The sequence below is a fragment of the Coturnix japonica genome, chromosome 3, assembly GCF_054131305.1.
Source record: "Coturnix japonica strain WE chromosome 3, WE-NBRP24, whole genome shotgun sequence".
Classification (NCBI taxonomy): Eukaryota; Metazoa; Chordata; class Aves; order Galliformes; family Phasianidae; genus Coturnix; species Coturnix japonica.
This window is the reverse complement of record NC_140665.1, coordinates 50,094,961-50,122,098: the sequence shown is the minus strand read 5'-3', so window position 1 is coordinate 50,122,098 and position 27,138 is coordinate 50,094,961. Positions and strand designations below refer to the sequence as shown.

The 27,138-nt window shown below is 42.0% G+C and overlaps 3 protein-coding genes across 9 annotated transcripts in view; 2 read left to right on the top strand and 1 right to left on the bottom strand.

The window, feature by feature from the left end:
* Positions 1-267: 267 nt before the first annotated feature.
* On the top strand, positions 268-6,273 carry LTV1 (LTV1 ribosome biogenesis factor). Its single transcript, XM_015858290.3, has 11 exons — positions 268-312; positions 455-586; positions 1,026-1,214; positions 1,375-1,462; positions 2,239-2,359; positions 2,918-3,167; positions 3,892-4,019; positions 4,322-4,455; positions 4,720-4,772; positions 5,179-5,379; positions 5,905-6,273. Exons 1-11 carry the CDS (start codon positions 310-312, stop codon positions 6,016-6,018), a joined length of 1,413 nt encoding a protein of 470 aa, XP_015713776.2. The 5' UTR covers positions 268-309; the 3' UTR covers positions 6,019-6,273.
* Positions 6,274-6,947: 674 nt separating this feature from the next.
* Positions 6,948-26,753, top strand: ZC2HC1B (zinc finger C2HC-type containing 1B). 2 transcript variants are annotated; one of them, XM_085543521.1, is made up of 9 exons: positions 6,948-7,071; positions 7,661-7,858; positions 9,122-9,186; positions 11,186-11,305; positions 11,947-12,085; positions 13,523-13,647; positions 14,091-14,193; positions 14,611-14,689; positions 25,536-26,753. In XM_085543521.1, the coding sequence occupies exons 2-9, from the start codon at positions 7,822-7,824 to the stop codon at positions 25,561-25,563; spliced, it is 696 nt and encodes a 231-aa protein (XP_085399647.1). In that variant the 5' UTR covers positions 6,948-7,071; positions 7,661-7,821; the 3' UTR covers positions 25,564-26,753. The 2 variants fall into 2 exon arrangements, with proteins under 2 accessions (XP_085399647.1, XP_085399648.1); XM_085543522.1 differs by lacking the exons at positions 6,948-7,071; positions 25,536-26,753 and adding exons at positions 7,090-7,217; positions 15,211-15,418.
* PLAGL1 (PLAG1 like zinc finger 1) overlaps positions 16,830-27,138 on the bottom strand; it is a 37,671-nt gene continuing 27,362 nt past the window's right edge. For 5 of the 6 annotated variants that reach the window (XM_085543508.1, XM_015858282.3, XM_085543510.1 and 2 more), the window contains 4 exons: positions 24,840-24,989; positions 22,029-22,148; positions 20,144-20,640; positions 16,830-19,776 (listed from right to left, as the gene is read on the bottom strand). In XM_085543508.1, coding sequence (XP_085399634.1) covers positions 18,501-19,776; positions 20,144-20,640; positions 22,029-22,148; positions 24,840-24,929 — 1,983 coding nt within the window. In that variant the 5' untranslated portion in view covers positions 24,930-24,989 and the 3' untranslated portion in view covers positions 16,830-18,500. Of the gene's footprint in view, positions 19,777-20,143; positions 20,641-22,028; positions 22,149-24,652; positions 24,759-24,839; positions 24,990-27,138 lie in introns of all 6 variants that reach the window. The other variant, XM_085543511.1, reaches the window with a different exon arrangement.

Genomic DNA, 27,138 nt, shown 5'->3' with positions numbered 1-27,138 from the left:
CCGCCATTGCTGGTGGGATGGACCATCTCCTCTGTGTAGGGGACGAAGTGGGAGATGCGTCCCGTGTGGTGGCGGAGAAATACCCTACTTGCGTTCTTAGAACCCGCCTCTCTATTTAAATGATGTCGGATTGCAAGCAAGCTCGTTGGTGTTCTTACTAAAGAATAAAAGAGCCCTTTGGAACGACGGTCCCACGACATCCCCCTGCGGCCTGTGGTTGCTCCCCTCACGCACATCCCATCTGTCCCGTGTGGGGCCGGGCTGTGTGAGCGTGTGTGGAGGTGGCTGTGTCGGAGTTGTGTTTAGGCCATGGTGAGACGGTGGTCGCTGTGGGGTTGGGGGCGGGAGAGCCTCGGGTGTGCGGGGTACGGCAGCGGAGCCCGAGCAGAGGGTTCTTTCTGGATGAGCTTAATCGTTCATTTCTTATTAATGATTCTTAAGCGTCCCTTTGCAGCCTCACAAGAAGAAGAAGCCCTTCATAGAGAAGAAGAAGGCGGTAACGTTTCACTTGGTGCACAGAAGCCAGAGGGACCCCCTCGCTGCTGATGATACGGCCCCGCAGAGAGTCCTGCTGCCTGCCCAGAGGGTAAGTGCCTGCCTGGCAGGAGCTACAGGGGAGAAAAGTGGCATGTGGCTGGACGAGTCCAAAGCAGCACATGAAAGATGAAGGCATGTAGTCACACGTAGGCATTAGGAGGGAAATCTTTCCTCAGAGGCTGGTGAGACACTGGCACGGGCTGCCCAGAGAGGCTGTGGTGCCCCATTCCTTGAGGTGCTCAAGGCCAGGTTGGATGGGCCCTGGGCAGCTGAACTGGTGGGCTGGAAACTCTGCCCGTGGCCAGTGAGTTGGGACTGGGTGATCTTTAAGATCTCTTTCAATTGAAGCCATTCTGTGAGCTTTTTTGTTGTTTTTTATGCTCCTTTTTATGAGTTTGGGTGTTGACAATGGAGACATTACTTCTATTTTTGCTGACTTTTAAATGGACTTAAATAACTGCCTGCATTTTTTTCCTTACAATTTCAAGGGTCACGAGGAGCAGAGGAGGGAGGAGCAGCGGAAATATGGAGTCTTCTTTGATGATGACTATGACTACTTGCAGCATTTGAAAGAAGCATCTCGCCCCTCTGAGCTTGTCCCTTCTTTCCGTGGACAGCAAAGCAGAATTGTCATCACAAGTGAGGGACACATAGAGGATGAAATTGAACGAATTGCTGTAAGTAGTATTTTCGCTGATAGAGAGGTAATTGCTGGTGAAACTTGTGGAATTTCATGACACTGGATCACATTTGAATGGAAAATCATTGAGTAATTTCAAGCAGTAAAGCATGTAATTGCCTGTCAGTCACTTCTAACGTTTTGTTTGTTTGTTTTAGGCTCCATCTATTAAGTTGCCTTCCTCAGTATTTGCCACTGAATTTGAAGAGAATGTGGGTCTGCTAAATAAAGCAGCCCCTATTTCAGGTACCATAAAGTCCTGTGCCTTTCTGTAACAGGTGTTGCCATGTAGGTAATACTCAGTAATTAGCGGCACTGTAAACAAAGCAGTAGTTCTTTGGTTTTGTTTTGTTTAGAACAGACTCAAGAGCAGATAACAAGGATGATCTGTATCAGACCTGAGTTTCTGTTTGAGACCTCCTTCTATCAGTCAGTAGTAATTGCTTTTAAGCATTGCATAGAGGGAGGAAAAAAATCACAAGTTATTGCTTATTATCTAGCACATAGAAACTAATAATAGGGGAGGGCTTCTTACGCTACTAACGATCTTCTGTAGGTAATGCTATTGATTTGACTCCATCAGTTGAATGCAAATGTGTAACTGGATTTTCATTCTCAGAATTCTTCTTTTCAGTTGCTGAAATACTTTTACTTTCCTTCATCAGCTTAATTTCAGTGTTAAAAGAGTGTTCTTTGTGTGCCGATGTTTGAGCTGTACTAAAGATTCACTTTCAAGTTATCTAAGGTTGTTGTTTTTTGTAATAATACTTAAAGTTGATAGTCTTGATAGTGTTAAAACAGATTAAAATACATTTTTGCATGCCTAAGACATCTTGGGGGATGTTATTTTCTGGGTGAGGAAAACCAAGAGGCTGATGACTTACTAGTTAATGTCTATCAAATCTACAAACATTACCAGTGGAAACTTGTGACTGCTAGTCAAATTGAATTGCTTTTTATCAAGCAAGGTGGCTTTGGGTTGCCACAGCAACTTACATATGTAAGTTTTTTCCTCTCTCCAGGACCACGGCTGGATTTTGACCCTGATATTGTTGCTGCTCTTGATGATGATTTTGACTTTGATAATCCAGAAAATGTTCTGGACGATGATTTTGTTCTACAAGCAAACAAACAAAAGGAGGGGTATGTAAAGCTTTGGGGAACTGCTTGTGTCACAAACGAATAATAATGTTACTGTGTGTTATTTTGCATGTTGCTGTAGGAAGCAAGTTTCAGGCTTAGTATGTTTATGTCAAAGGTATGTGTTACGTGGGTGGTAGCTTAAAATAATAATAATCAAGTTTACAATAAATATCCAAGTCAAGAGATGGGTTTTGTTTGCTACCTTGACCCTACAAGTTAATATTCATCAACATCACTACTTGTGAAGCGTTTCTGAAGGTCTTGGAAATGCATATTGCCACGGTGCATGTTATTTTTTTCCTGTTTTGTTAAAATGCTATGAAAGATAAATAGCAGTGATCAGTTTTACAGCATTTACTATTCAAGAGTCTGGTGTTTTTCTACGTTGATAAGCACAGTAGAATGTAAACACATCCTTGCTGTCAGTGTGCAGGTGTGTGATTCACAGCTATCAGAATCATTTTCAGCTTTTAGGCAGTTGTGTCAGGGAACGCGGCATCGAGCAGAGCTGTGGAAATATCTGTGGATTGTTCTAAGCTGTTTTGTAATTCTGTTCAGGAGATCAGATGCTGAGGATGAAGATGAATGGGAAGATGTGGAGGATGATAGTGATGAAAAGGAGAGTTGTAGTAACGATGAAGATTACGATTCAGAAGGCCCTTTGTCAAATGATGGGCTTAATGACCAGGGAAGAGAATTCCTTTTCATGCAGGAAGAAACCAGGAGTCGTTTCACGGAATATTCTATGACATCTTCAGTAATGAGAAGGAATGAACAGTTAACCCTCTTGGATGACAGGTTTGAGAAGGTAAGGCAGCTAAAGAACCTGACCCTCATGCAAAAGGTGCTAAATGCTTCTTTCTTTGTCCTTCGGCTCATCTCATGAGGTGCTGAACTGTATGTTTGTATGAATCCTTCCTGCCTTTGGTAGTTAGGGTACCAAACAGCTGTTATCTGCACACATTCAGCATTGAATGCTGTGTGTGCTAAGCATGTTGCGTTAAATAGGCTACAGTGTTAACTGATTATTAGAAGTTCTAACTTTTATATCATTTAGTTTAATTATTCCAAGGGTTATAATGAACATTCACGGTTGGTGTAGCACTTCTCTGAGAAGCTCTGTTCTATGCAGTAAATCATGTAAAGCTTTCTTATACCCATTCTCCACCCTGTGCCAAGTATGCATAGATGAAATTATGTCAGAACAGTGGACATGTGGGGTAATATTTGTCCTGAGCAGTTACAAGCTTCTTAGTGTTCTGATTGAAATTAGGACTTAAAATTTCTGCAGAAGCTGGTCTGCATATTTTCTTTCAGTGATAAATATTATCTTGTAATAACTTGGCTACTCCTGTGGTGAAAGTGTGTTGTCAGTAAGGAGGTGATCCTACCACAGCTGTGCTTGGCAGCCCTTCAGCAAATGAGAAGGGAGAGGGAAGAGGCGCAAATAGGAAGAGATGTGTAAAGCTTTACGCTGTCACAGAGTTGGACAACAAGTGTGATCTAATTAAGATATCCACTTCTTTATTTAGTTTTATGAACAGTTTGATGAAGATGAAATCGGAGCCTTGGATAATGTGGAATTAGAAGGCTATATTAACACAGACAACACTCGGTTGGAGGAAGTTTTGAGTGATTACTACAAAGAGAAAGCAAAGAAGTACGTACTCTCAGCTACACTGTTAGCCATACATAATTATGTCACTGTGCCTTTATGCCAAAAGTTTGATTATCTTATTTCCAGTTCATAGACTGGAAGATGGCATCTCACAATAAAAACAGTTTGATTGGCGTGTTCTCCCTTCTTTGGGTGACTGAATATCACCCAGTCTTGGGTGTTCTTTTTATATATTATTATAACTAGTGTAAGTAATGTCCAGAGGTGTTTTTCCTTTCCCTTTTTAGTGCAACTTAAATTTCTCCTGTTTTACAGAATTATTTCTTTTTTTTTTTTCTTCAAAGTTGTGTGAAATTGGATACTCTTGAACCCTTTGAAGACACTCCTGCAAATGAAGACAGTGATGAAGAAAAGGAAGAAATAGTAGCTCTGGTTGTTGAGGAACCAAAAGAAAAGTGGGATTGTGAATCCATTTTGAGTAAGTGTTTGGAGTTCTTGTTTGTTCTTAGTACTACAAAGTAAATGAGAGGCAATCTTGGCGCTTTCCTAGCAGTAATTCCAGGTTTATGCTTCTGAAGCATAATAGGAATTAGTGCAAGATAAAACTACTCCCTTTGTGTAGATTATGTAATTCTTGCATTTTTCTCTATTCAATTTCTAATGCTATGAATCATTAAAAAATGTATCTAATTTTTATTTGCAAGTTTTTCTTTACTATTTTTTTTTTCTCTGTGTGACCTAGGTACATATTCAAACTTGTATAATCACCCAAAGCTTATCGAGGAGCCATCAAAGGTAAAAGCATTTATATTGTTCAAAGTAACAGTGTGGCTTAGGAGGACTTGAGAGAGAAGTGGTTATTGTCTCAGTGGATGGCTATTCAAAGGTGATGTGCCAGGCACGAGTGGTTTTAAAGGGAACTTTCTTCTTGAAGACTTATGAAGGCAATGTCGAGATCCTGCTTAAGTCTGATTTTCAGTAATATTAAATAAAGGGAGAAAACATTTTTGTTATTCCAGGGGACGTATTGTGCTTGCTGGTGTTTGATTTTTACTTTGAGATTAACATGCATCTTTCTGAGGGAGGAATATGTAAGAATGTTTGTTACTGTCTCATCTGAATCTGCTGTTTTTATTCTGTGCAGATGAGGCAGTTAGGGCCCATTAATACACCATTAATACATATACACTGTCTGTTTTAGCCAAAACCAATAAAAATTTCCTCGAAGACTGGAATTCCTCTACACGTCTTGCCTCAGAAAGGTCTTACTGCTAAGCAGGTTGAACGCATGCAGATGATTAATGACAGTGACCTGCCAAGAGCATCCACACAGCCCCGTTCCAAAAATGAGAGCAAAGAGGATCGCAAAGCCAGGAAGCAGGCAATAAAGGAGGAGAGGAAGGTATGACTTACTTTAATTAAAGCCCAGGAACAAACCCCATTCTGGAATTCTTTGGATTGTATCTTGTATAGTAGGAACATATTAAAGCCCATTTGATTTTGTATTTAGAAATGAACGGACAAAGCTTTCTGGTCTGAAAGGAATAATTATTAGTACTTAATGCTAACTTTCTATTATTTATTTAATGATTCTGCACTCCTCATTTCCTATGTGGAAGTTCTGGGTGTTATTATGGGCACTATCACATGGGTAACTTAACGGAGCATTTGTATTCAGTGCTACCTATCAGCATATTAGGAGCTTAGGCTGCGGTTGGACTTGATGATCTTCAAGGTCTTTTCCAACCTGGGTAATTCTACGATTCTTCAGCTAATTAAAGATAGTAATTCTGGATGTAGTCGGATTTAAAAGTTGTACAAGAGTTAAGGCTGTAAGCAAGACAGTCGTGACTTCTCTTTTTGTGATCCATCAACATTAGTTACAGTGGTTTCTATTTCATAAACTTGTGACTGTTCACATGCACAGGAACGCAGAATGGAGAAGAAAGCCAACAAGCTGGCCTTCAAACTGGAGAAAACAAGGCAAGAAAAAGAGTTGCTCAATCTGAAACAAAACCTGCAAGGATTGAAGCTGTCTTGAAATTCAGGAACTTTCATTTTGGAAGCATTGATTTCATCTGTACTGAGAAGGGAATTGCTGATAAGACTTGCCAGATGCACACAAAGGGGTTTAATGGGATGTGGTACAGCAATATCTAACTTGTCATTCTTTCTGAAGTTATACCCAAAGGAATGAATGAATGTCTCTTTTATGAGTGACATGGCAACTGCTGCAAACTTTTCTTGCCTAGAACTGTATTAAAATTTTAAAATATATTTTTCTTATCAACTGTCATTGAGCGGAAGGTGTCATATGTGTTGAATGCATTCAGCACCTCAGAGAATCCTGCAGATTTGATCTGATTCTTCTATTAAATTATTTGAGTTTGTACAGAGCGGTGTATCTACGTGTCTCTCCCTTACATTGCCATTAAATGTAGCGCCTTGATATAGCAGAGTTTTGGAAATGAGTTTTCAGCCACTCCTTAGTTCTTTCACAGGTTGGTTATTGTTTGCGTAAAGGTCTAAAGTAACCTTTTGTAAGCAGAGGTGTCTGAAAAGCTTTCGTGTAGCTGAACATCCTACTTGCTGTAGATGACTTAGGTTTAGGTTAGATATTAGGAGGAAGTTTTTCACACAGAGGGTGGTGACACACTGGAACAGGTTGCCCAAGGAGGCTGTGGATACCCCATCCCTGGAGACATTCAAGGCCAGGCTGGATGTGGCTCTGGGCAGCCTGGTCTGGTGGTTGTGACCCTGCACACAGCAGGGGGCTGAAACTGGATGATCATTGTGGTCCTTTTCAACCCAGGCCATTCTATGAGTTTTACATGTTGGATAAATAAAAATTGTTGCAACAAGTATTGAAGGGCAGTACTCAGTGGCTCTTATTGTTGCTGTTTAAAGCAACTTTGCTTCAAGTAGTCAAGATGACAATGGTTGTGTAACAAACAGCAGATCTTTAGAAAGCTGTGGTGCAGATGGCAAACAGCCGTTGTCAGGATTTTCCTGAAATGCTGTTCCTTGTCTTGCCTTTAGTTTGCTTTTGCTGCGACTTGTGACCCCACACAACTGTTGCAAAGACTTTTTGAAGGTGAGCAGAAAGCCTTTATTGCAGACTTAATGTGATCTTCAATTACTGCACTGTATACAGGAGTTGTTCTGCTGGTGACCGGTCTGTAGACATGAATAAAAGGAATGAGATCTGCAGTCAGTCCTTCTGAAAGTTTCCGTACTCGTGTGAGTATGTCAACCCTTGATTTGTAGAGCTGGGCATTTGCCTTTGAGTGAGAAGGCAGCCCCTTTTACTGGCAAGGAACAGGGGAACCAAAACAGTAGAGCGGACCGACTACTACAAAATATCTGGAATGTACCTGTATTATATGAACACTAGGTGGTGACAAGATAATGGGAGGGCTTAATACTTGCTTATACTGGAGGGAAAAGCTTTTGCAGTGTATTTTAGTTGATAAAGTAACACATTTTTGGTTAACTGAATTGAACAGATACATCCACAGGTCTCTTCGTTGCTGCTTAGAATGCTGAAGTGTGAATACAGTATATACATCAAGATTATAAACGTGTTCAAATTGTGTTGAACAAGTAAACATCAGCTGTTACAGTAGAAAAAGTTTGGGGGTTTTCATTGAGCTTGTATCTGTACTGCTTTTCATGTGTTTCAGGTGCTTAAGCGGGGTCTGCTTGTGTCATAACTGTTAATTGTGACATGCGGTACCTTGGAGCAGCCATAAGCTCTGGCCTTCTGAATGATGAAGGCTGACCACCTGCTCATGACTCCTGACAATAGTGCTGAAGAGTCAATTTGAGAAACCATCATAGTAAGATGAGCCAGATACCAGCACAGGAGCTAAATGAAACAAGTGAGTAACAGACACCTCAGTGGTTTGCGTGGAATGTAATATGTGATTTACTATAACTGATGTACGCGAGGCAGAGCTTGTGTTCCTTACCAGTCCTTACCTGCCACTGAATATGTCTAAAGGCACCAGTCAAGTGTAGTGTGCTGTCATTTGTCCTGCCTTCCCGCTGAATATTGAATGACAGTCTTTGAAAGAAGTGAACTTTGAGGGGACGCAAACAATAAGAGATGGGACAGGAAAAGGGTGACACTTGAAAGAGCATGGCCTGGAGTAAGCACAGACACACAGAAAGGTGTTTCTTGGAAACAAAAGTGGAGTGTCATTTAAACAGGTAATAGAATGACGGTGAGAAGTTACAGGATTGCTTTTGTTCCTCTCTAATGGGTGCGATGCTGTAATAGCTTTTCTCTGTGCCTCGGAGTGTGGTAATATCTGAATGAAGAGGTAACAAAAGCAGTTGCACATCTGCTCCTGCTCAGCAATACAAAGATTCCTTTTGTTTCAGCCAAAGCAGGTAAGGAATGCTTCAATGCAGACGACTTTCCCTCTGTAGATTACAAGTCTTGTGAATAGGGCTCTTTGTTACGCTCAGATATTTCTGAAAGCTGGTTTTGCTTAATGCAAGAAACATCCCTGCCCTGAAATGAGAATGTGTTAAGTGGTACTAGAGTCACAGAGCTGTCTCCTGTCTAACTCTTATTTATTTTTGACAAGAAGTGACTGATTTAAAAGCAGAACCCCCCAGCAGTTTGCATCTGTGAAGTAAGTGCTGAGCGCTGCTAAGCACCTCATGGCAACATTCTGTCTTAAGAATGAAGGTGGTTTTATACTCAGTGTGATGCCTTCTGGCTTGCAGAATGGTGAAGCCTTTTGCTGCCATTGTTTGATGACATGGAAAATGAAAGAAGCCTGGGTGCAAATCACCTGCGCTTTGTGTTCCCACCAGAATTCATGCAGCAATGACTTAATGAGTGCTTTGCTTTCATCCCCTCTCCTCTCCTGCTTAGGATCTCATTATGAAAGGTGATGCCTTATTAGCAGGCATGTGGAGAACAGAAGGTGTCTCTCAGAGTAAAGGAAAGCTTTGTAGGAGTGGGAGGAATAAAGTGGTTCTGCAAAAGGGCTCATGACTGCAGAGGTCCTTTCCTGACAGCAAGACAACCGATCCCAGCAGTTTAAGGGCTCGGTGTGACCATCAGTTGTAGTGTAATGCAGCAGTCCTGTGCTGTGTGACTCACACTGTTGGTTTGAATTCTTATACAGCCGTCGGGAGTCAAGATTTGGTACCTTGTAGAATCTGCGGAAGACAATTTGCACAGGATGTTCTGGTAAAACTCCGCCTTTCTTTTAAATGGGGGTGTCAGTGTGTTTATCTGAGAGGGGTGGGCACTGGGGAAGGAGGAGAGACGAGTTGAACATGTGTTTAACAGCAAATGATCTAACAACTGCTTTCCTTAGTAGACCTGATTAGAAAACAGGTGAATGTTCATAACAATACTGTGACCTAGCACAAGATTGCACTTTATCTACTTCTCCAAAGCTGATTCTTGCTCTATGTCATAGAATCGTAGAATTAGCCTGGGTTAAAAAGAACTATAATGATCATTTAGATTCAACCATCACATCTGAAACAACGTATTCTCTCCTGTTGGGGTATAATTCACTGACTCATGTCACATCCTGCCACCTGAAGCTTCCTGTGTGCTCCAGGTTTCAAGACAGGGTTAGTTATTTTTTAGGGTTCCTGGGAGAAACAGGCGAATAAACCATCCAATAAGCGATCCCTTTGACTACCTAATGCAGGCAGCAGGCTTGGTTCCAAAGCCTTCTGAAGTGAATGAAATGATTCCCGCTGACCCCTCTGATCCCTGGATTGCAAACTAAATGGGTGGCAACAACACAACTGCAGAGTTTTTCTGAAGGGGTTGGCTCTGCCTGCAGCTCCTCAGCTCAGTGCTGAGGTGTAACTGAAAACTGAACTAGCAAAAGGAACAAGAGGGGATGGGAAGTGGCAGAACTGAGCAATTGTGAGTGCTGAGACAAAGGTGGAATTGGCAGTTCAGTGTCTGATATCTTAGATCAGATGTGCGACCAACATGATGGTCTGATCTATCAAATTAGCGACCTGCCCTGGGGAGCCTGCTTTGGTGGACTGTATCTTCAGATGTCCTGTCATACACCTACAGTTCTGTGATGCTCTGATATTTGTTTGATTAGACAGCTATGTATGTTTTGGGGTCAGGAAGGGAGGTTTCTCATCACTAGGACTTGTGTGGTACAAGCTCTGCAATGCCTTTCTGTTCTTGGTGGTACGGGCTGGTGTGCTCAGTGAGCAAAGCCCAGGTATCTGCCATCCTGTGTGCCCCGCAGGGGATTACTTCTCTTGAGTTTGCTGTCAAACATTGCTAGAAACAGAAGGACTTGAAGCACGTGAGTAGAAAGGTTCAAGGGAAAATGAGAATTTAGAAGGGTGTATCGTGATAAAAAGAGGAAATTCCCGGCCCAGCAGGGCTGATGCTGACATACATTGGTCAGACAGTGGTGTAACACAGTGGTGTAACACAGGGAAAAGTGGGTGAGGGGACAGCTTAGGGAAATTAGTGAAAAGATAAAGAAGAATGACTGAGAGCTGGGAAAGGAGACTGAGTTGGAAAGGTTGGAATGGGGTCTCTAATGGGCTACCTGCAGATGGCTCAAATGGGTGTAATCCACAGCACTGGAGTAAGGATGCAGTTGTGTCCTCACTCTCACTGCGTTCCTCATAAAGAGAAAACGGGGCATGCTGTTGCAGATGGGTCTGTGCCGCTTCTGAATGTTAAGCCCTCCTTTGTTGTGTGGTGTGTGTCTCCCATGCACTGAGCCCTGGATACCTCCACTTAGGAGCCCTGTGTGCTTTCAGCCACAGATGATACTCCTCACTCTGAGCTGTCAGGTTACTGTGAGCTGTTACACAGCTGCTCCCTTTCAGGCTGTCTTTGCTCTGGCTGCACTGATGGGATGAGCAGGGCTGTTGTTTGCCAGTGGAGCACTGAGTCTGGAATACTTATCTAAACTCAATGGACTAATAATATAAACATCAGCCCTTTGAACAGGAGCAGTCTGTTCTCCCTCTAAACCAAGAAAGAAAGGAAACTGAATGTGGCGAGGCCAAGGAAAAAGTCCAGTGAGACTGGGATTATGAGCAGCCCCAACCTGTGATTCTCTGCGAGTGCTTTTTCCTGTCATCCCCCAGCATGTCTCTGGGCATGAGAAACTGCAGCTGTACACAGTTTTGTTTTTTTTTGTTTTGTTTTTATGAAGTTCTGACAAACTTTTTTTGCATCCCAGATGAGACACGAGCCCATTTGCAAGAAAGTCTTCAACAAGAAGCGCAAGCCCTTCAATTCTTTTAAGCAGAGACTGCAGGGAACAGATATCGGAACTGTGAAGAGGCAGCCCCTGCTGAAGGTACGGTTACTGTTGGAGCACACGTGATCTCTGTTTGAAGCCTTTCATTTGGAAACGTGATTGTTTCCTCCCAGGACAAAGCCTGGATGTCACAGATGACACTTGCATATGTTCTTGATTCAGTGCCAAGTTCTTTCCTCCTCCCCCCTCTCTGTGCTGCTGGTCTTGGGGAATATTTCTCAGGTACCATGACTGCTCTGGGCACCAAGTGTCTCTGCTTTCCTTGGACATATCCCTTTGTGTATTTTAAGTACTATGCAAGTCTCTGACAGCCTCCTCTTCAAGGTTATGTAATGATGATGAGGAGGAAGGGAAGACGTGCATAAGTGTGTAGTTTTACCCAGATATACCAAATTACTGAAAATGATGGTGATTGTAGTATAGTTTCTATTCCCTCTAATGCACCCTTTAGTCTGCCACAACCAGAGTGTTCTTGTTGGAGTGTTTTGTTCTTCCATCTGCTGCTGCTATTAATAGGTGTCAGAGGGCTGCTTCAGCTTTCCTGTGCCTCTGACAGAAAACAGAAAGTTTATTTTGTTGGTAACATTTCTCTTGGAAAGGGAGGACATGCGCTTGAAGACATTTCTTTGTCCCTCACAGGAAGCAAATATAGTTTGTGTCTCCCTTAATTTCCTTTGCAGAATCAGCCAGTGAAGAAATCTAACTGGAGGCAGCACCATGAGGATTTTATTAATGCCATTAAATCAGCCAAAGAAGTGACGAAAGCTATGCAAGAAGGCCGTCCTCTTCCACCTCCCCCCCCACCAAGCATCAATCCAGGTTTGTGGCTCAGTTTATCCTATTCTCGATCTTGTACTGACTTCTAGCAAAGCATCTGGATGAGGAGCTACAAGATGTGGTTTAGTGGCTTGTTGTAGCAACAGTAATGGGAGAATAGTTGGACTAGATGAGCTAGTAGGCCCTTTCCAACCTTGTGATTCTATGATGAGCTCTTATTATTCACAGCTGGACTTTTAGTTCTGTACCTCTCTGCACAGCACCATATGAACGCTGATTCCTTCCATACTCTATTTTTTTTCTTCTGTGTTTCTTGGCTTGAGGAACAGTGCAGCAAAGAGGAAGCGAGGAGAAAGAGAAAGATAACTGTCCCTTCGTGACTTATAAAGTTGGCAGGTCTGGAGCCAAGTGTTAGTGCTTTGGGAAGAGAGCTGGGATGTCTGACTACTGCAAATGGCACCGTTGTGTGACAGAGTGTAAAACACGTCTCCTCACCACTCAGACCGAATGTAGTGCACGCAGGCTTTTGTTGCCATGTGATAGCTTTTCCACTATCCACTTCCACGCCCTGGCTGTGCCACACTGCTTTTGCTCCTAATAGCAGGTGTGGTCTCTACACAGAGCTCACTGTGTTAGAAGTTACAGATCCAGAAACGTACAGCCAATATTCCTCATGATAGATGATTTATGAAATGTAAGAGGAATCCTGGAAAGGGTCTCTGCGGAGTCCCTCCTGAGCCATAAAGGAAGAGGGAGGGAGGACTCTCTCATCTCCCTTACAGACCAGGAGTTCACGACTGATACCAAAACCAGCTGTGAGAACTCCAGTGTTCCTCCTCTTGTAGCTGTCAGCAATGCAGTATAAGCAGCAGGACATGTTTTCTCTCCCTGATTGGGGTCAAGCTCTTCTCTGAACTTCCATCGTTGAATACCTTAATTGCTCTGTTATTTCTCATCTGACTCCACCAACTCTAAGAGCAAACCCCTTCCTTTCCTTCTCTCTCTTTGGGTAACCAGAGTTGTGCAAGAGCTGGGGGAGCTGTGGAGAAAGGAAGTGGGGGAAGGCCAATTGCTGAGGGACGTGGTGGGGATGTATACCCAGTAGCTCAGGGCTGGAGGGAAAGAGAAACTTGGCTCTTTGGTACCCCTTAGCTGACTGGGACAGCCTCCTAAGCAGCATTTTAAACAGTGTCCAAAGGAAATGCATTACACTGAAATAAGAATGTTGATGACTACGCTTAAAATGTAGTCTTGAAATATTTTAATTTGCTTTTAGTAATGCCCAGGGATTTCCTTCTGATAGCGATTTGCGGAGTTAATACCATAAGCACATGTTGTAGGATCCTAAGTGCTTTTCTTGATGGGAGCTCGCTGTGATCACCACATGATGGAGCCATCTTGGGTGCTCCAGTGAAATAAGGCAAATCCTTTCTTGTGCTACACCAGCTGTGACACCAGCTGTTTCTTTCCTATGATCAGACTATATTCAGTGTCCGTTCTGCTTGAGAAGATTCAACGAGGCTGCAGCAGAGAAGCACATCAGGTTTTGTGAAGAGCAAGCTGCTCGCCGTGCCATTGCTGCTAAGATCACCAAACAGCCTGTGGTAAGCAAACGTGTTCACACTTGTGTTGTCCTTGAGATGGATTTGCCAGATTATACTTTATGTGGAGTAAAACCTGTATTAATATTTAACTGAAGGTTTCCAGGGAAGTTGGTAAACTTCCTGAATGTGAGACACGAGGCCAAAGGTCTGAGCATCTTTGGGGAACCAGAAAAGCAGAGCTAATTGGTGGAGCCTCTTAAGTGAGCTCCTCTGTTGTTTTATTAATAGTAATAATGCAAACAATTGTGTTTTGTGAGAGAAGTGATTTTTATGACGAGCTATTTGAAAAAGTCATTTTTTTAGGCTTAAAAGCAGCATCCTAAATGGGAGCAGCTGTACTTGTTCTTTTCTAGCACTGCTTCAGTAGTTTGGGGAGCTGTAGGGCTCTGTGACCTTCTTGCTAGAGTTGTGTGTACACTGTGCATCATATTCTCTTAACCTAGGGCAAGCAACCAGTGACTCAAAGGAAAAAAACAACTGTCACACCTGCGTTACCACATGAGAAGAAGGGACAAAAGCTTGATAATGGAGAAAAGGCTACTCTAGGTAAGGAGTTCAATCGGCTCTATTTATGCTTGCCTTAGAACAGACTCCATCAGCTCCAAATGGCTATTGCTGGTATCAAATGGCAATACAAATCACCCCAATCCATTGCGTCAGTTGCGTGCAGAGAGGTTTCCAAGTAGGTTCTAAGAAGGGACTTAGCTTTTACTCAGACATTCTCAAGGTGTTCTCAAACAGAAGCTTCTATATAAACCTGAAGTGCACTGTCTGGGAGACAAGTTCCCTCTTTCTTAGAGGTCTTCTGCAGTCTTGAGGATTCTGTGATATTATTATTTGTGTATCAATGCAGTTCAATTTATTCATATATTGGTATCTTCTATCTTTACATTTCTGGAGTTTATATTCATTTACGTTAGAATTTTTTGATGCTCAATAACGTTTTAAAATAACAATTTGCAGAGACTCCTCCTGGAGCACAGCAGAAAAGCAGAAAACCTTCGGGTGTGTCTCCCAGAAAAAAATCTGTTGGGGAATTTAGGTAAGGAAAACTCTTTTATTGTTTTATTTCAGGCATCTTTAGCAAGTCTCATGCTCTCCTGTGCCCAACATAGAGTTCCCATACGAACAGTGTATGAACCCTTAGGGTTACCATGCAGGGCTCACAGACCACCAGCAGACATCTATGGATCCCACCACCATTCTTAGGGTTTAGCCCTCACCCTCTGGGCTGGAAGGCCTGGGGAGAAGGCATCTTTTTGTAGCACTGTGGCTGAGTCCAGGCACCAAACAGTGCAACCTACGTGCAGACTGGACAGAACAGGAGGTGGGCGGACTAATGAGCAAAGCAAAGGTTAGGAAGTGCCCCTGGGCTCCTTGCTGTAAGGTAGCAGATCCCGAGTATGTTCTCAGTGCTGAAGTATTGGAAGAGATTAGCCAGCCAAGGTAATATTTAAAAGTAAGCCTTTTTATGTATTATTGCTTTGCTTTAATCGTCTTAGCTAAAAGGGAGTTCTGTGTTTCAGTGTAAGTAACCAGTATGTGACTTGTTGCTGCTTTCAGACAGCAGACAGAGTCCCGAAGATAGAGCAGCTGCCTGCCAGGGACACATGAAGGTGTTTTGCGAAGCACTGTGGGCCTTAACAGTGTCATCCTCCAGCACCTCTTCCACCCCAAGTGCTGCAGTTCAGTACGTTGTGAAGCGGTGGTAATAACACAATGGGTACCATCTCCAATTAAAACAAACAACAAAAAGATAATAATAATGGAAGTTCACTGTCCTCCTTTATTTTTCCCTTGGTCACAAAGCTTATTGTGCTATCCTTGTTAAAGCTGTGACATTATCCGTACCAGCTGCCAAAATCTAATTAAATTACCACCTGAAAGTCCCAAACCTTTTCTTCCAAACTGTGCACGGAATGTGATGGCTTTTAGGAGCTCGTTTCCAGGAGAGAAATAAGACCAAGATGCTGAATGCTCTGTGCCCTACTGGTGAGCTGGAGCAGGTGGTTGTGTTCTGTAGGCTTCAGCCATACAGCTTTGCTGAGCTCAGCATGAGCACACCCATGTATGGAGTATGCAGCACTGCAGGCAAACACAACATGACAGTGATGGTGTTGGGATGTAAATCCTGGTTTAGGGAAGAGGTGTATGAATTGCATATTATATGTACCCAGAGCTACAGCTGTGCAGAATTAAGCACAGGTATGTTTGACTTCTGCAGTTCAGCTATGTGCACTTCCACGTCAGCATAGAAGGCACGTGCTAATGCAGACTTAACGTTTTGTAATGCATAAATAAGATGTTACAATGAAGTGGTGACAGCTAATCTGCAGGCAAAAATAGTTTGTTCTTTTCATTTGCTGTGTACTAGGGTATTTCTACCACGTACTATATATGGAGTGCAGCTGAGCTCTTTATTTATGATGTCAAGAATCTAGAATAACCATTTTGAATAGACAGAAGAGTTGCTGTAGCAGCAGCAGCACCTATTTAAGGTCTGCTTCTGTGTTTTACTTGCAGGTGCCACTATGGTGTGCTGTGTTTTACCTGTAGATGTTGCAGTGTGCCTTTTATGAGTTTTAAAGCTCCCCTGGGGAGCCTGATCTAGCCCAATTTAGGGGGTGGCAGCCCTGCCCATGGCAGAGCAGTTGGAAATAGATGAGGTCCTTTCCAACCCAAGCTATTCTACGTCTTTTTACTTGACAGAGGCTTGGCCTTTAACTCGCAGTTCAGTGTGATGAGCATCTCTCACATATCTTAGTGAGATGCATTTCATGAGAGATTGCAGCTAGGGCCCAGAGTATCTCTGTTCCCATTGCAGTGAGCAGCTCAGAGTGTGGGTACTGGACTAGTGCAACATTGCACAGTGCTTCCTTCTTAACATCATACTTTAATGCAAAGACATGTCTTTTTTCACTTATTAAGCCTCTCAGAAAAGCACAACCCAAAGTGTCTGCTAATCAATCATATATGATCAGGCACGTACAAGAATGTGGTGGTGTTGGTCTTTCACTGGACATGAATGTGCAGCTACCCGCTCTTAAAGAAGAAAGCTTCTCTGGTGTATCTGAAGAACACAATTCCTGCACAAAGCAAATAATCCCACCCTCCCTTAATCCAAATAACTCGTAGAACCACTCACACGTCGTTACAATTCATTAACAGCAAACAGCAATCCATGATTTACAAACGTTGTTTTTTATTTGAAGTTGCCTGGAAATAGTCCTGTGATTACCGAGGGAGAACAAGCTCGCTTTGTGGTACAGCTGTAATTATCATTAGGCACTATTAATTCTAAGTGAATTTAATATTAGAGATTGCTTATTCTGATTCAGAACTTCTGCATCTGTTTCAGCTGCAATAGAACCCACTAGTAATGGCATCGTATGCTAAAATGGTGCTTTGTTTTTTTAAGTCTGGGCTGTGCAAAGCAGCAAGTAAATTCTCAAGTTGTTTGTTTGTTTAAATGTCACCTGTTGGGAGATGTTATTTTTTTATTTTGCAATTTCTGCTGGTTGTTCAGGGGACGGGGCTGTAACACCTACACCAGCTGGATACATACAGCAGTTCGCTATAGGAAGCAAATGTAAGTAAGTTGTGATTCTGATTCAGGTGTAACTACCACAATACCAGTGAGCAAAACATCCGACTGTTACCATATTTGCTGATTTCCTATGATGCTTTTGAGGCAGGTTTACAGCTCGTGGTTTTGAAGAGGACCCATCCTGAGGTAACCACCACAAGCCCTTCTGCATGGGGACCTACCACAGCCTCACCAAAGGCTGACCTTGGCTGGAGGATCCCCTGGGCAAGCTGCTTTGGCAGGGCCAGCTTTCTATCAAGGAGCCCATCTTTCGGATAGCTATAATTAAGAATCGTCCCCCAGACAAAAGCCATTTTTTTAATCAACAGAAGTTAGATAAAGGCCCCTTAGGTAAGAAGCATTATTTTATTATTGGGTGTTAAATCATGCAAGCTGTTGACCCAATGAGAGCACACGTGCTTAAATTTAAGCAAATACTTTACTAGAGATAGACCAGGTTCCTGCATCTTGCTAATGATCATGTTCTACTCCAATCTTTGAGACAATTCACTTCCCATTCTGCAAACTACACCTATACAAGACATCTGCTTTGGTGTAGTCATGCAGCAGTGGAAAAACGCAGGAGATGCACACAGCCAAAGTGAACTTCAGAATAAAACAGACGTCTACTTAGATGTAATCACAACCCTGATTTTCTTTGCTTTAAATGAGTGAAACAAGAAGGTAAGATTTACTCTTGGAATCATTTTGATTTAAAGATTCATAAAATTTAGTAATTAAGTAAATGCTTAGAAGAAATCTGTATCACGCTGATAAACTGTTCACCTTAAGTTTGCCACGTGTATACATTTCCTGTGATTTATGGCTCATCAGAATTATTCCTCTGTTGTTTTCCCCCTTCCTCCCCCCTTCACCCTCACCCTATTTTGCCTACTGTAGCAGCCATAGTTTTCATTGTGCCTCATTCATTACAAGGCTTTGCTATTATTGAAGACATTAAGCTGTTTGTTTAAAAGGGAAGAAACAATACCGAGGGTACTGAGGGAAGTACATTAGTCCTACTACTGTCATATGCTAAAAATTAATAATAGTATGAAAAATAGAGCTTCTTGTTTATTAACATTCTGCATTGAACTACCATGTCCATAACATGCTTTAAAAACAAAAAAAAAAAAAACCAACACAAAACTGGGACAGTTTTTCTTGAAACAGAAGAAAAACAAAAAAATACCCTTCCTAACAGATTTAAGTAAGAAGCACAGTCTTTAAAAAAAAAAAAAAAAAAAAGGAAAAAAAAAAAGCATAGTTACTTGAAGGCATGATGAAAATGAGGCAACGTTACAGAATTTGTAGTGGATGGGAAGGAGCGAGGGAGATGATGCAGCTGGTTTATGGCCATGCCACCAGTTGCTAGCTGTAGACCTTGCTGTTGGCTGAGGCCATTCAGCCTATGTGATGGTTCCTCTGGACCAAATGGCATCGCGATATCCCCAGTAGTGCTCTGGTTGTCACCTTGTGGGAGTTGCCAGAAACTCATCACATGAGTGAGATCCATGAAAGGCATGCTGGTAGTTTCAGCTGCTGTCTCTGTCTCCTTGTGCACTGGGTACTTGTTAGTATCAACTACAGGCCCTGAGGAAGCTTCTTCCAGACTGATTTTGTGGAGAGACTGAGGTTCTGGTGATGGCAGGTCCTCTAGAAGATGGACGTTGTAACCTTTAACATCCACTTTGATCGGAAGATTCTTGAGGGAGCCTGCTGCAAATGAGGTAGAGCTAAGGTCATACTTATTCGACTGGTGAAGGTTCAGGTTGGCGGGGATGGCTGTTGAGCACGGTGTGGGAGGGACAGCTGCAAGGCTATCTGCACAGCCCATTCTTTGCAAAAGAGGAGAAGGTTCAATAGAAAGAGCAGTCTGTAAGCTTGGCTGGGGATGAAGATGTGAACAGTTGTATTCCTTTGGTTCTGAATTATTCAAAATTCCATTCTGCACCGAGACCCTTTCAGGAAAAGGGGACAATATGCTGGCATCTTCCTTCAGTCTGAATGGAAAAAGCTGGTCAAGGAGACCTACTGAGTCACCATTCTGCAACCTGCTCTTGAGCAGTTCTTGTGGATGAGTCTTCCTCGTATGGCGAGTCAAGTGGTCCTTCCGCCCAAACCTTTGGGCACAAAACTGGCACAGAAAGTCTTTGCAACCTGTGTGAACCACCATGTGACGCCGCACATCTTTACGGGTATAGAAGTGACGCTCACAATGGTCACACTTATGTTTCTTCTCCTTGGTATTGCCAGTTGGTTTCCCTGCGTGACTTTTGAGGTGTTCCAACAAAACCTCAGTGCCACCGAACTCCTGAGCACATACCCTACAGGTAAGGTCCCCACTGGTGGCTGAATGAAGAGCCAAGTGTCTCTTATAACCTAGCTTGGTGTTGTACTTCTTTCCACACTCTTCACACTTGAAGGCCATCTTGTTTGGGTCATGAGTCTGAAGGTGATTCTTTAGATGGTCTTTCCTATGAAATGTCTTTTCACAGTAGCCACACTGGTGAGATTTCTGTGGAGAATGAGTGGCTGAGTGTCTAGAACAAAAAAAGAAAGTGTAATCAGCATTTACATCCACTGTAGTACGCAATGCAGCTTCAAGACCTGAAAACACTGGCCCTCTTGGAAAGCATTTTCACAAGCTCTCAGATTTATTAGTAAAAGCCTGGCTTTTTTCTATTTTTTTAAAGAGGAGTGTGTTAATCATAAAGCATACAGTAGGTTCAAATTGCTCAACACAGTCTTTCTGAATAGCAACTGAGGGAGACTAGTTTTCTCATTTCTTGCAAACACAAGGATATGAAAACTGAGCTTGGGGATTAACTGTCACTACTCGGACACTCAGGAAGCAAAGGATGTCCCTGTTTTTCCCACACAAGACAAGGAGTGCCTTCAGAGCTGTACCTGAGCAGTTTATATTTGGAAATGAAGGCTTTTGTGCATCCGTGCTGCGAACACTTGTAGGGGCGCTCCGCTTTGTGCACGTAAGTGTGGACTGTGAGCTTTTCAATGGAATCAAATATCTTCCCACAGAGTCGGCAAGGGTAACTGTCTGGCTGCTTCACTTCTCTTCCCTTCAACAGTGAAGACCGGCCATTTCTCCATTTAGGTATAAACCTCACAAGAGCATCACAAGTGTTTCCTGAGCTGGCACAGCTAAGCTTCGCAGCAGAGGAACAGGAAATGGTCCCATAGCACTGAGCAATGGTTTTGCCTAATGCCGATCCTCTCAGTTTCCCTTTGAATTTGCTTTTTGCTTTTAAGGATCCTAATTTATTTGGTGGTCTGAGCCTGGTGGTAAGGACTCGGTCTTTATTGATGCACTGGTGAGATTCCAGCAGAGCAAAAGTTGCAAAAGTACTTCTACAGCTGGAGCATATCCAAGGGTCTACTGGCTCTTTCTGCAACGAGAACAGAAGCAGGTCTTTCTTATTAGGCATTCTAAGGAAAGGTCATATTCTCACTGACACTGCATCGTCTCTGGGCTTTCCCAAGACGTGTTGTCCTTGATCATATTTACTTCAGCGTATTACAGTCCTGCTGTTCAGCAGGAAATGGATTCTCTCTAGGAGTCTACAAACCAGTAGAGGAAAAAAAAAAAAAAGATTGACTAAATACTGATTTCCACATTTGTGTTTAGCATTTACTGTAGCAGTACAGAGTCCTTCACCTTTGCTCATCTCTGTGTACTGAATTTCAAAGTCTATTTGTTCTTATTATAGAATTACTTATAAAAGCAGTTGAGAATTGTACTTTAACCTTGGATTGACATCATTTGTCTGCTATTGCAACTGTACAAAAATCACAGAACTAGGGACTGCCTATCCTTAAAGACATTTAAGTTTTTGGTGGTTTGGTTTTTTTTTGCAAGCATTGCATTATTTGTTATTATTAATTCTGTGAAAATAAAAACTCTACTGGTTTCATTGATGCTTACTTTACTTTAAGTATAAACATTTGAGACATTCAAATGAAAATCTGTGCCAAAAAAAACAAGCCCAAAACAACCACCAGTTCCTGACAAAATGCATTTCCAGGTGTATAACCCTGTATTTCCTCATCTGTTCGTACACTGCCTCTCACAGAGTGACATTATTTTCCCTCGTCCTTAGCTTTCTTTGGAGAACACGGTGAAGCCATTCCCACTCTGTCTTTATTCAAAGAGCCCTGCTCTGCCTTTTCTGTGTCTTATGCTATGGTTCTCCCATGCCTTCTTTCTGGACTATCCTCTGTGCAAGTGAAGCAACAGGGAGCACCTGGAGCACCTATAAATAACAAATTCAACTGTGTTCTTTGTTTAACATTTCCTTCTAGCTTAGGTATCAGTCTTCACAGTTGCATTTTCAATATTCAGAAACCTTTCCTGCTTTTTTAAGGATTCTTACTATCATACAAAGATAAAAGCATCAGGAAGGCTTATTACACAGGAAAGACTGAAGCCATCAGAGCATTATCTGACCAACTGGTCAAAGCATAGCAAAAGGGAACAGCTGAGATATGTCTAAGGCTGGACAGCTTGGCTAACTAAAAAACAATCACAAACTTAAGTAAGTTTTTCCAGCACAGCCCATTTGAATCACTACCTCTGGGTACATTTGATGTCTCCACTAGATTACAAACATAGACTATAATGAGTAGCTTTACTATGGATAGCTGTTTCTTTAAAATTGCTCCTGGCTTTGTGTGAGCCAACTATTCTATGACGTGCTGTAGTATGACCACATAAAGCATGTAAATAGCCATAATTTACTACATGGTGACAGCCTGAATGTAGATTTGGGGTACTTACTGCTACTACAGGCAAAGGACTGACATCAGATTCTTCTTTAATGAAGACTGCAGAAGTTTCCATAAATTTGGCATAATCGGCAGCGTACCATACTTTCAATTCCGTGTGGGGCTCAATTGGCTGTGAATGGAAGAATATAGCTCTCATTTACCTGTGTTAATTTACCTACACCAAATAATACTATGTTGAAGACTGGAAAGAAGGGGATGCAATCAATTATCATTACTCATGTTGCACTCTTTGAATCTATTTAAATTAATGGTAACTTAGTTTAGAGATTCAAACAAACTCTTTCTGAGCACTATTATCTACTCTGAAAGGTTTGAAACTAGAGAGTTTCTAAAAGCAGACCTGTACATACAGAGATTATGGAAATGCAGTAGGACAGATGCCTCAGCCCTCCCAGCTTCGTTCAGTGACATTTATTTGCCTATGATGTCCAGAAGTCTTGCCAAGAAACAGCCTTGATGTTCCTGAAGCCCACTGAACACAACACTTAAGTACAGGCTTCAGACAAAAGAAAACTGCATAATGAACGTGTAACAGCTTGAATACCTCTTGGATGCACAGATTCAGAGCTGATTAATGTGTGGACTTCAAACCAAACCTGCATATTTACATGCACAGGTTCTAATGGGTAAGGCTCAATATGAATGGTGGGGACGGGCTGATGGCTGGACTGGATGAGCTTAGAGGTCTTTTCCAATCTTAAAGATACGATGATTCAATGCACGTGCTATACTGGTACCTCCTGCCCTTCTTTCACTGAAGCTTTCCTACACAGGATTAAGGGAGTCCATAATCTGCAGTCTTCCATCCAGTCATGCGTACAGCAAATCTTGGACTAATCTACCACCTCATCAAACAAGTACTTTCAGTCAATATGGCAGCAGACAAAAAAAGAAAGATGAGTGATTAGATTAACTGACTCAAGATTTATTACGTATTTAGGAGGAAAGAAGTAACTTTGGGGTCATGATTTATATGACTTCTTGGCCCTGGAAGCCACTTTATTCATCTTTATTAATCATGCATAAAGCATGGTAGGTGAAAGGTAACTTAGATTGTGAATGCTGAAAGGTGACAGCACAAACCTGCTCACTTACTACAACCAGCATGGGTCATCTGTATGCTCCAGTAACACCTGGCCTAAACAGAAATAGCACACAGTGAATTTTCCACTTCACAAAGGATGAGAGGCAGAAACATCATCTAGGAGACTCAGTCATGGACTGAGCTCCTGCATGTACTCTAGATGGAGAAAAGTACACATGTATCCATCCATATATGTATGCTTTTGTAGCCATAATTTCAAGTCACTAAAATCTTCTGCCTTTATACTAATATGATATCCCATCTCTATAAAAACACTGGAGCCAATACTTCCACTCTCAACAGATATTCAAACTCTCTTGAGAAAAAAACCCTCATTACCAGCCCTAGGGCAGCCTCACGACGTGACCAGCAGGGTGAGCCTCAGTGTAGGAGAAGGCTACTTTACCCTACTGACCTGGACAGAACCTGCAGGACACCATAGTACTATGGATGGCACCGGGACTTAGGAATGAGAAAAACAGGTTAACTCCCCACAGTGCACAGTAAGGATTCGAAAACACATTTCTCATCCCAAGATACTCTTCATTTTAATAATGAGAAGGATGCAACTCTCCATTAATGCCCATGAGCAATTCTATTGGAAGCAGCAGTGAGCTGTCTCAATACAAGATTAAAGTTCTATCAGAAGCTTTAAGTTACCAGTTTTCTAAATATGCTGCTTAGAAAAAGCACTTGTTCATGCTTTCCAAATAGAATATTATTAATGTTCACAGTTCTACACATATAGCATATATTTAAAATTGTTTTGACTGACTCAGAATCCCAAACACAGCCTAAATATCATCACAGATTGGTTTTTACTATTATATGTTGATTTAAAGTTGCTTTGCTCTTCATCCAAAGACAAATACTGTCATAAAAGACTTAGAAGATGCAAAGTGTTATCACCATTAACTTATTCTCACACCACCACTGTGCCGTTAGTATGACTAGTCTTTTCTCTTTCCCGTGTTACTCACAATGCTATGCAGGCATTTACTTAGAGAAAAAAGGGGGAGAAAAAAAGGGATGTTCAACATGAAGACTTCAGTTTCCTAGACATGTAAGAGTTAAAAAGTCTGACAAAGTGACCAAAACAACAAAAACCAACATCATCGCATATTCCTGTGTAATTTACAAATACAGAGTTCTGTATTTGCTTTCCTGAGACACAGTCCAAAATCCCCAGTATTATAAACTGATCATTTCATGGCGGCATCACAGTATTGTAACTTCTGCAGTTAAGTCTTCAAATTTAATCAGAGTAGAAAATAATACTTAAAGAAGCTGCTCAGTATCCTCTAACGCACTCAGAACACAACCTGTGTCTAAAAGTGCAATAAGGAAAAGTACTTTCCAGGAAGAAGTACTGTCAAAAGTAATGCTGCGGGATCATCTCACAACGTGCCTATTTCGAACTGGAATGGTAACAATTCACAGTGTTCTTGTTTGAACACCGTCACCAAGAACAATATTTCTGCATTTCTCTGCTCAGTTTCTTCAATACCTGCAGCATATGTACACATTACCTTTTACTGGAAAATCCCATACACTGCTTCCTTTACAGTGGATTAAGTGATATAAAAGGTGGTGTGTACGAAAGCGCCAGTTGCCTGAATATAATCAATCTTTCATCTGTAAAAGGGTTGGTCTTTCAGAATCTCTGTCGATAAATTGCCGTTTGAATGACAGGTGAAGCAATGTGGGTTTAACTACCTTAACAGTTGTAAAGTAGACTTCTCCACAGTGCTGATAAGCCACAAGGGTCTGTTCTTCTTGGTTCCGGGCTAGCCGGACAAACATCATCCAGTTTCCACAGTCTTCATTGGGAGTGTCCAGAAAGTACTTCCCTCCATCTTTCAATACCTGAAGTAAAGGGGGAGGATGGGAGAAATAACATGGTAAAAACTAAGCCCTGCACAGAGACACATTAATTTTCTTTAACTTGAAATCAGGACTACCAATTATTTACCTTCTTGTGGTGATAAATTCTTTGAAATCGTGTTTGTTTCAAAACAGATTACTCTTAGAGAACACCAGTGCAAAAGAAAGTGAAGAATGAGTACCTTCTGAGGCATACGACTAGTAACATAGCTGTAAGGCCTTTGTATGTATTTCCAGTTTATATTTCTCATTTTTTATGTTATATGAAGATAGTATTATAAGAACAAGAACTAAGTGCCAGCAGGTAGAAAGATAAGCTGTGTGCGTTAATGTACTTCCTGAGTAGCTGATAATCTCCAACTTCAATGCTGCATTAATGCTGGTTTGCATGGAACAATCGCACAAGTTGTGCAATAATTCCAAAGAGACTTTTTAACAGTCATCTCTTTTTAAAAATGTAAAATTAAATACAAGCGAGCAATCGTGCCAGAAGGACCTCATGCATTTTGCTTTACTTCATTCTTCTAGATTCCTTTCCAAGAGAATGCCTCTATGAGTAAACACCCCCAACCTCACACAGGACAGTTGTTTTTCCACTGCACACTCTGGAATGTAGCCATTTGAAGCTGCACAACAGATGCCAGCACTGTATGTATGGGTTCCGATAACCACCTAAGCAAACAATTAATTGCAAAACAAGTTTCATCTCCACTGTTTCTGAGGACTATTTTATCCAACTTTGTCATTTTCCAAATGGAAACACCTGCCTGCTGGACAAGTCCCAGTTTGATCACATTCAGAATGCTACTAGGAGAAATGCCAAGGCAACTACTGCTGCCATGTAGGGAAAAGTGAGAGTCCAGTCTCTTCTTGGGAAGAAATAGTCTTTTCATCAGTCAGAGCTGTGTTTATCAGAGTACACTTTGAAGTAAACTGGGTTGACTGATAGAGAATAGGGTGCGGTTTACAGTGGCTTGGTGGAGAGGAAGGAACTGGGTGCTTAGCTCATCCACGCTTGCAAAGTTGCTAGATATGTACCTTGCCTTTTCCGCATTTGTAAGAAATAAAGTGTTGCACAAGGACATAAAAACTTATGCTGTCTGATGTCATCATGCTATGAAGATCCCACAGAAGGATACTGTTGCCTTCCCGGTAGGCCATTCATATGATTTCCACAAGCAAATGAAGTCTACAGAAATTACTGGACTGGCAATTGTCATTCTCAAATGAAACTGCAGAAGTATCTGTATCTGTGCCTTTCTCCACAGCAGCCTGTTTTCCAGTCTCAAGCTTCTGGGGAAAAAAATTCAAATGAAGACATATAGCATATAACAGGACAGCTGCAGCTGGCCTCTCTCTCCTGGAGGGTGAGAGGGCTTCTGATGTCAAATGACAAGTCTTGGAAGAACCAAGACTTGCCAGGGAGTTCTGACAGAGGCTGTGGCTGGAACACAGATGTGCTGTATGACAGAGATGCCCGTGTAGGTGAAACCTGGGATAAGAGGACTATGATCAGCCATCACTCCCAAAGAGTTGATGAGGAAAAAATATACATGAAGATATATCTAAGATGGGCTGGTCTTGACAAGGGCCATTATATGTGTGGAAAAAGTACAAACAGTGGGGTATATGGTCCAGCTGGAATGAATAGCACATGTTTATGCAGGAAGGGATAGTAACCGCTCTAAAAATAACAACCTGATCAAATAAATTGAATTGTTATGCTGCCTGTCAGGTTGATACACAATCACATAACTAAGGAATGCTTCCTTATTCTTGCACTGTTTCTTCTTACTAAGCAGGTATCTTATTGCATATTTCTGCCACTATTGCTAAGCCAATGCACACACATGACCCTCCCAATGAAAGGATATCAAGTGCAAATTCTCTTGGTTTTACTTCATAGAATCAGAAAATATCCCATGTTGGAAGGGTCTCTCAAGGATCGTTGAGCGTGACCCTCAGCTCCATAAAGGACCACCCAAAATTCAAACCCTAGCACTGTCCAAAGCCTTCTTGGACTCCAGCAGTTTGGGGCTGTGCCCAAGGCCCTGGGAAGTCTGTCTCATGCCCATCACTCTCTGGTGAAGAACCTTTTCCTCACACCCAACCTGACCCTCCCCTGACACAT

What these genes read in the sequence shown, in the direction of transcription:
- LTV1 (XM_015858290.3), top strand. An exon ending in TGGATGACAGGTTTGAGAAG is followed by an intron (nt 3,168 to 3,891) that starts GTAAGGCAGCTA and finishes TTCTTTATTTAG; the next exon opens with TTTTATGAACAGTTTGATGA. An exon ending in GGATTGTGAATCCATTTTGA is followed by an intron (nt 4,456 to 4,719) that starts GTAAGTGTTTGG and finishes TGTGTGACCTAG; the next exon opens with GTACATATTCAAACTTGTAT.
- ZC2HC1B (XM_085543521.1), top strand. Translation starts at nt 7,822, where the DNA reads ATGAGCCAGATACCAGCACAGGAGCTAAATGAAACAA. An exon ending in CCCACCAAGCATCAATCCAG is followed by an intron (nt 12,086 to 13,522) that starts GTTTGTGGCTCA and finishes TCCTATGATCAG; the next exon opens with ACTATATTCAGTGTCCGTTC. An exon ending in TGGAGAAAAGGCTACTCTAG is followed by an intron (nt 14,194 to 14,610) that starts GTAAGGAGTTCA and finishes AACAATTTGCAG; the next exon opens with AGACTCCTCCTGGAGCACAG.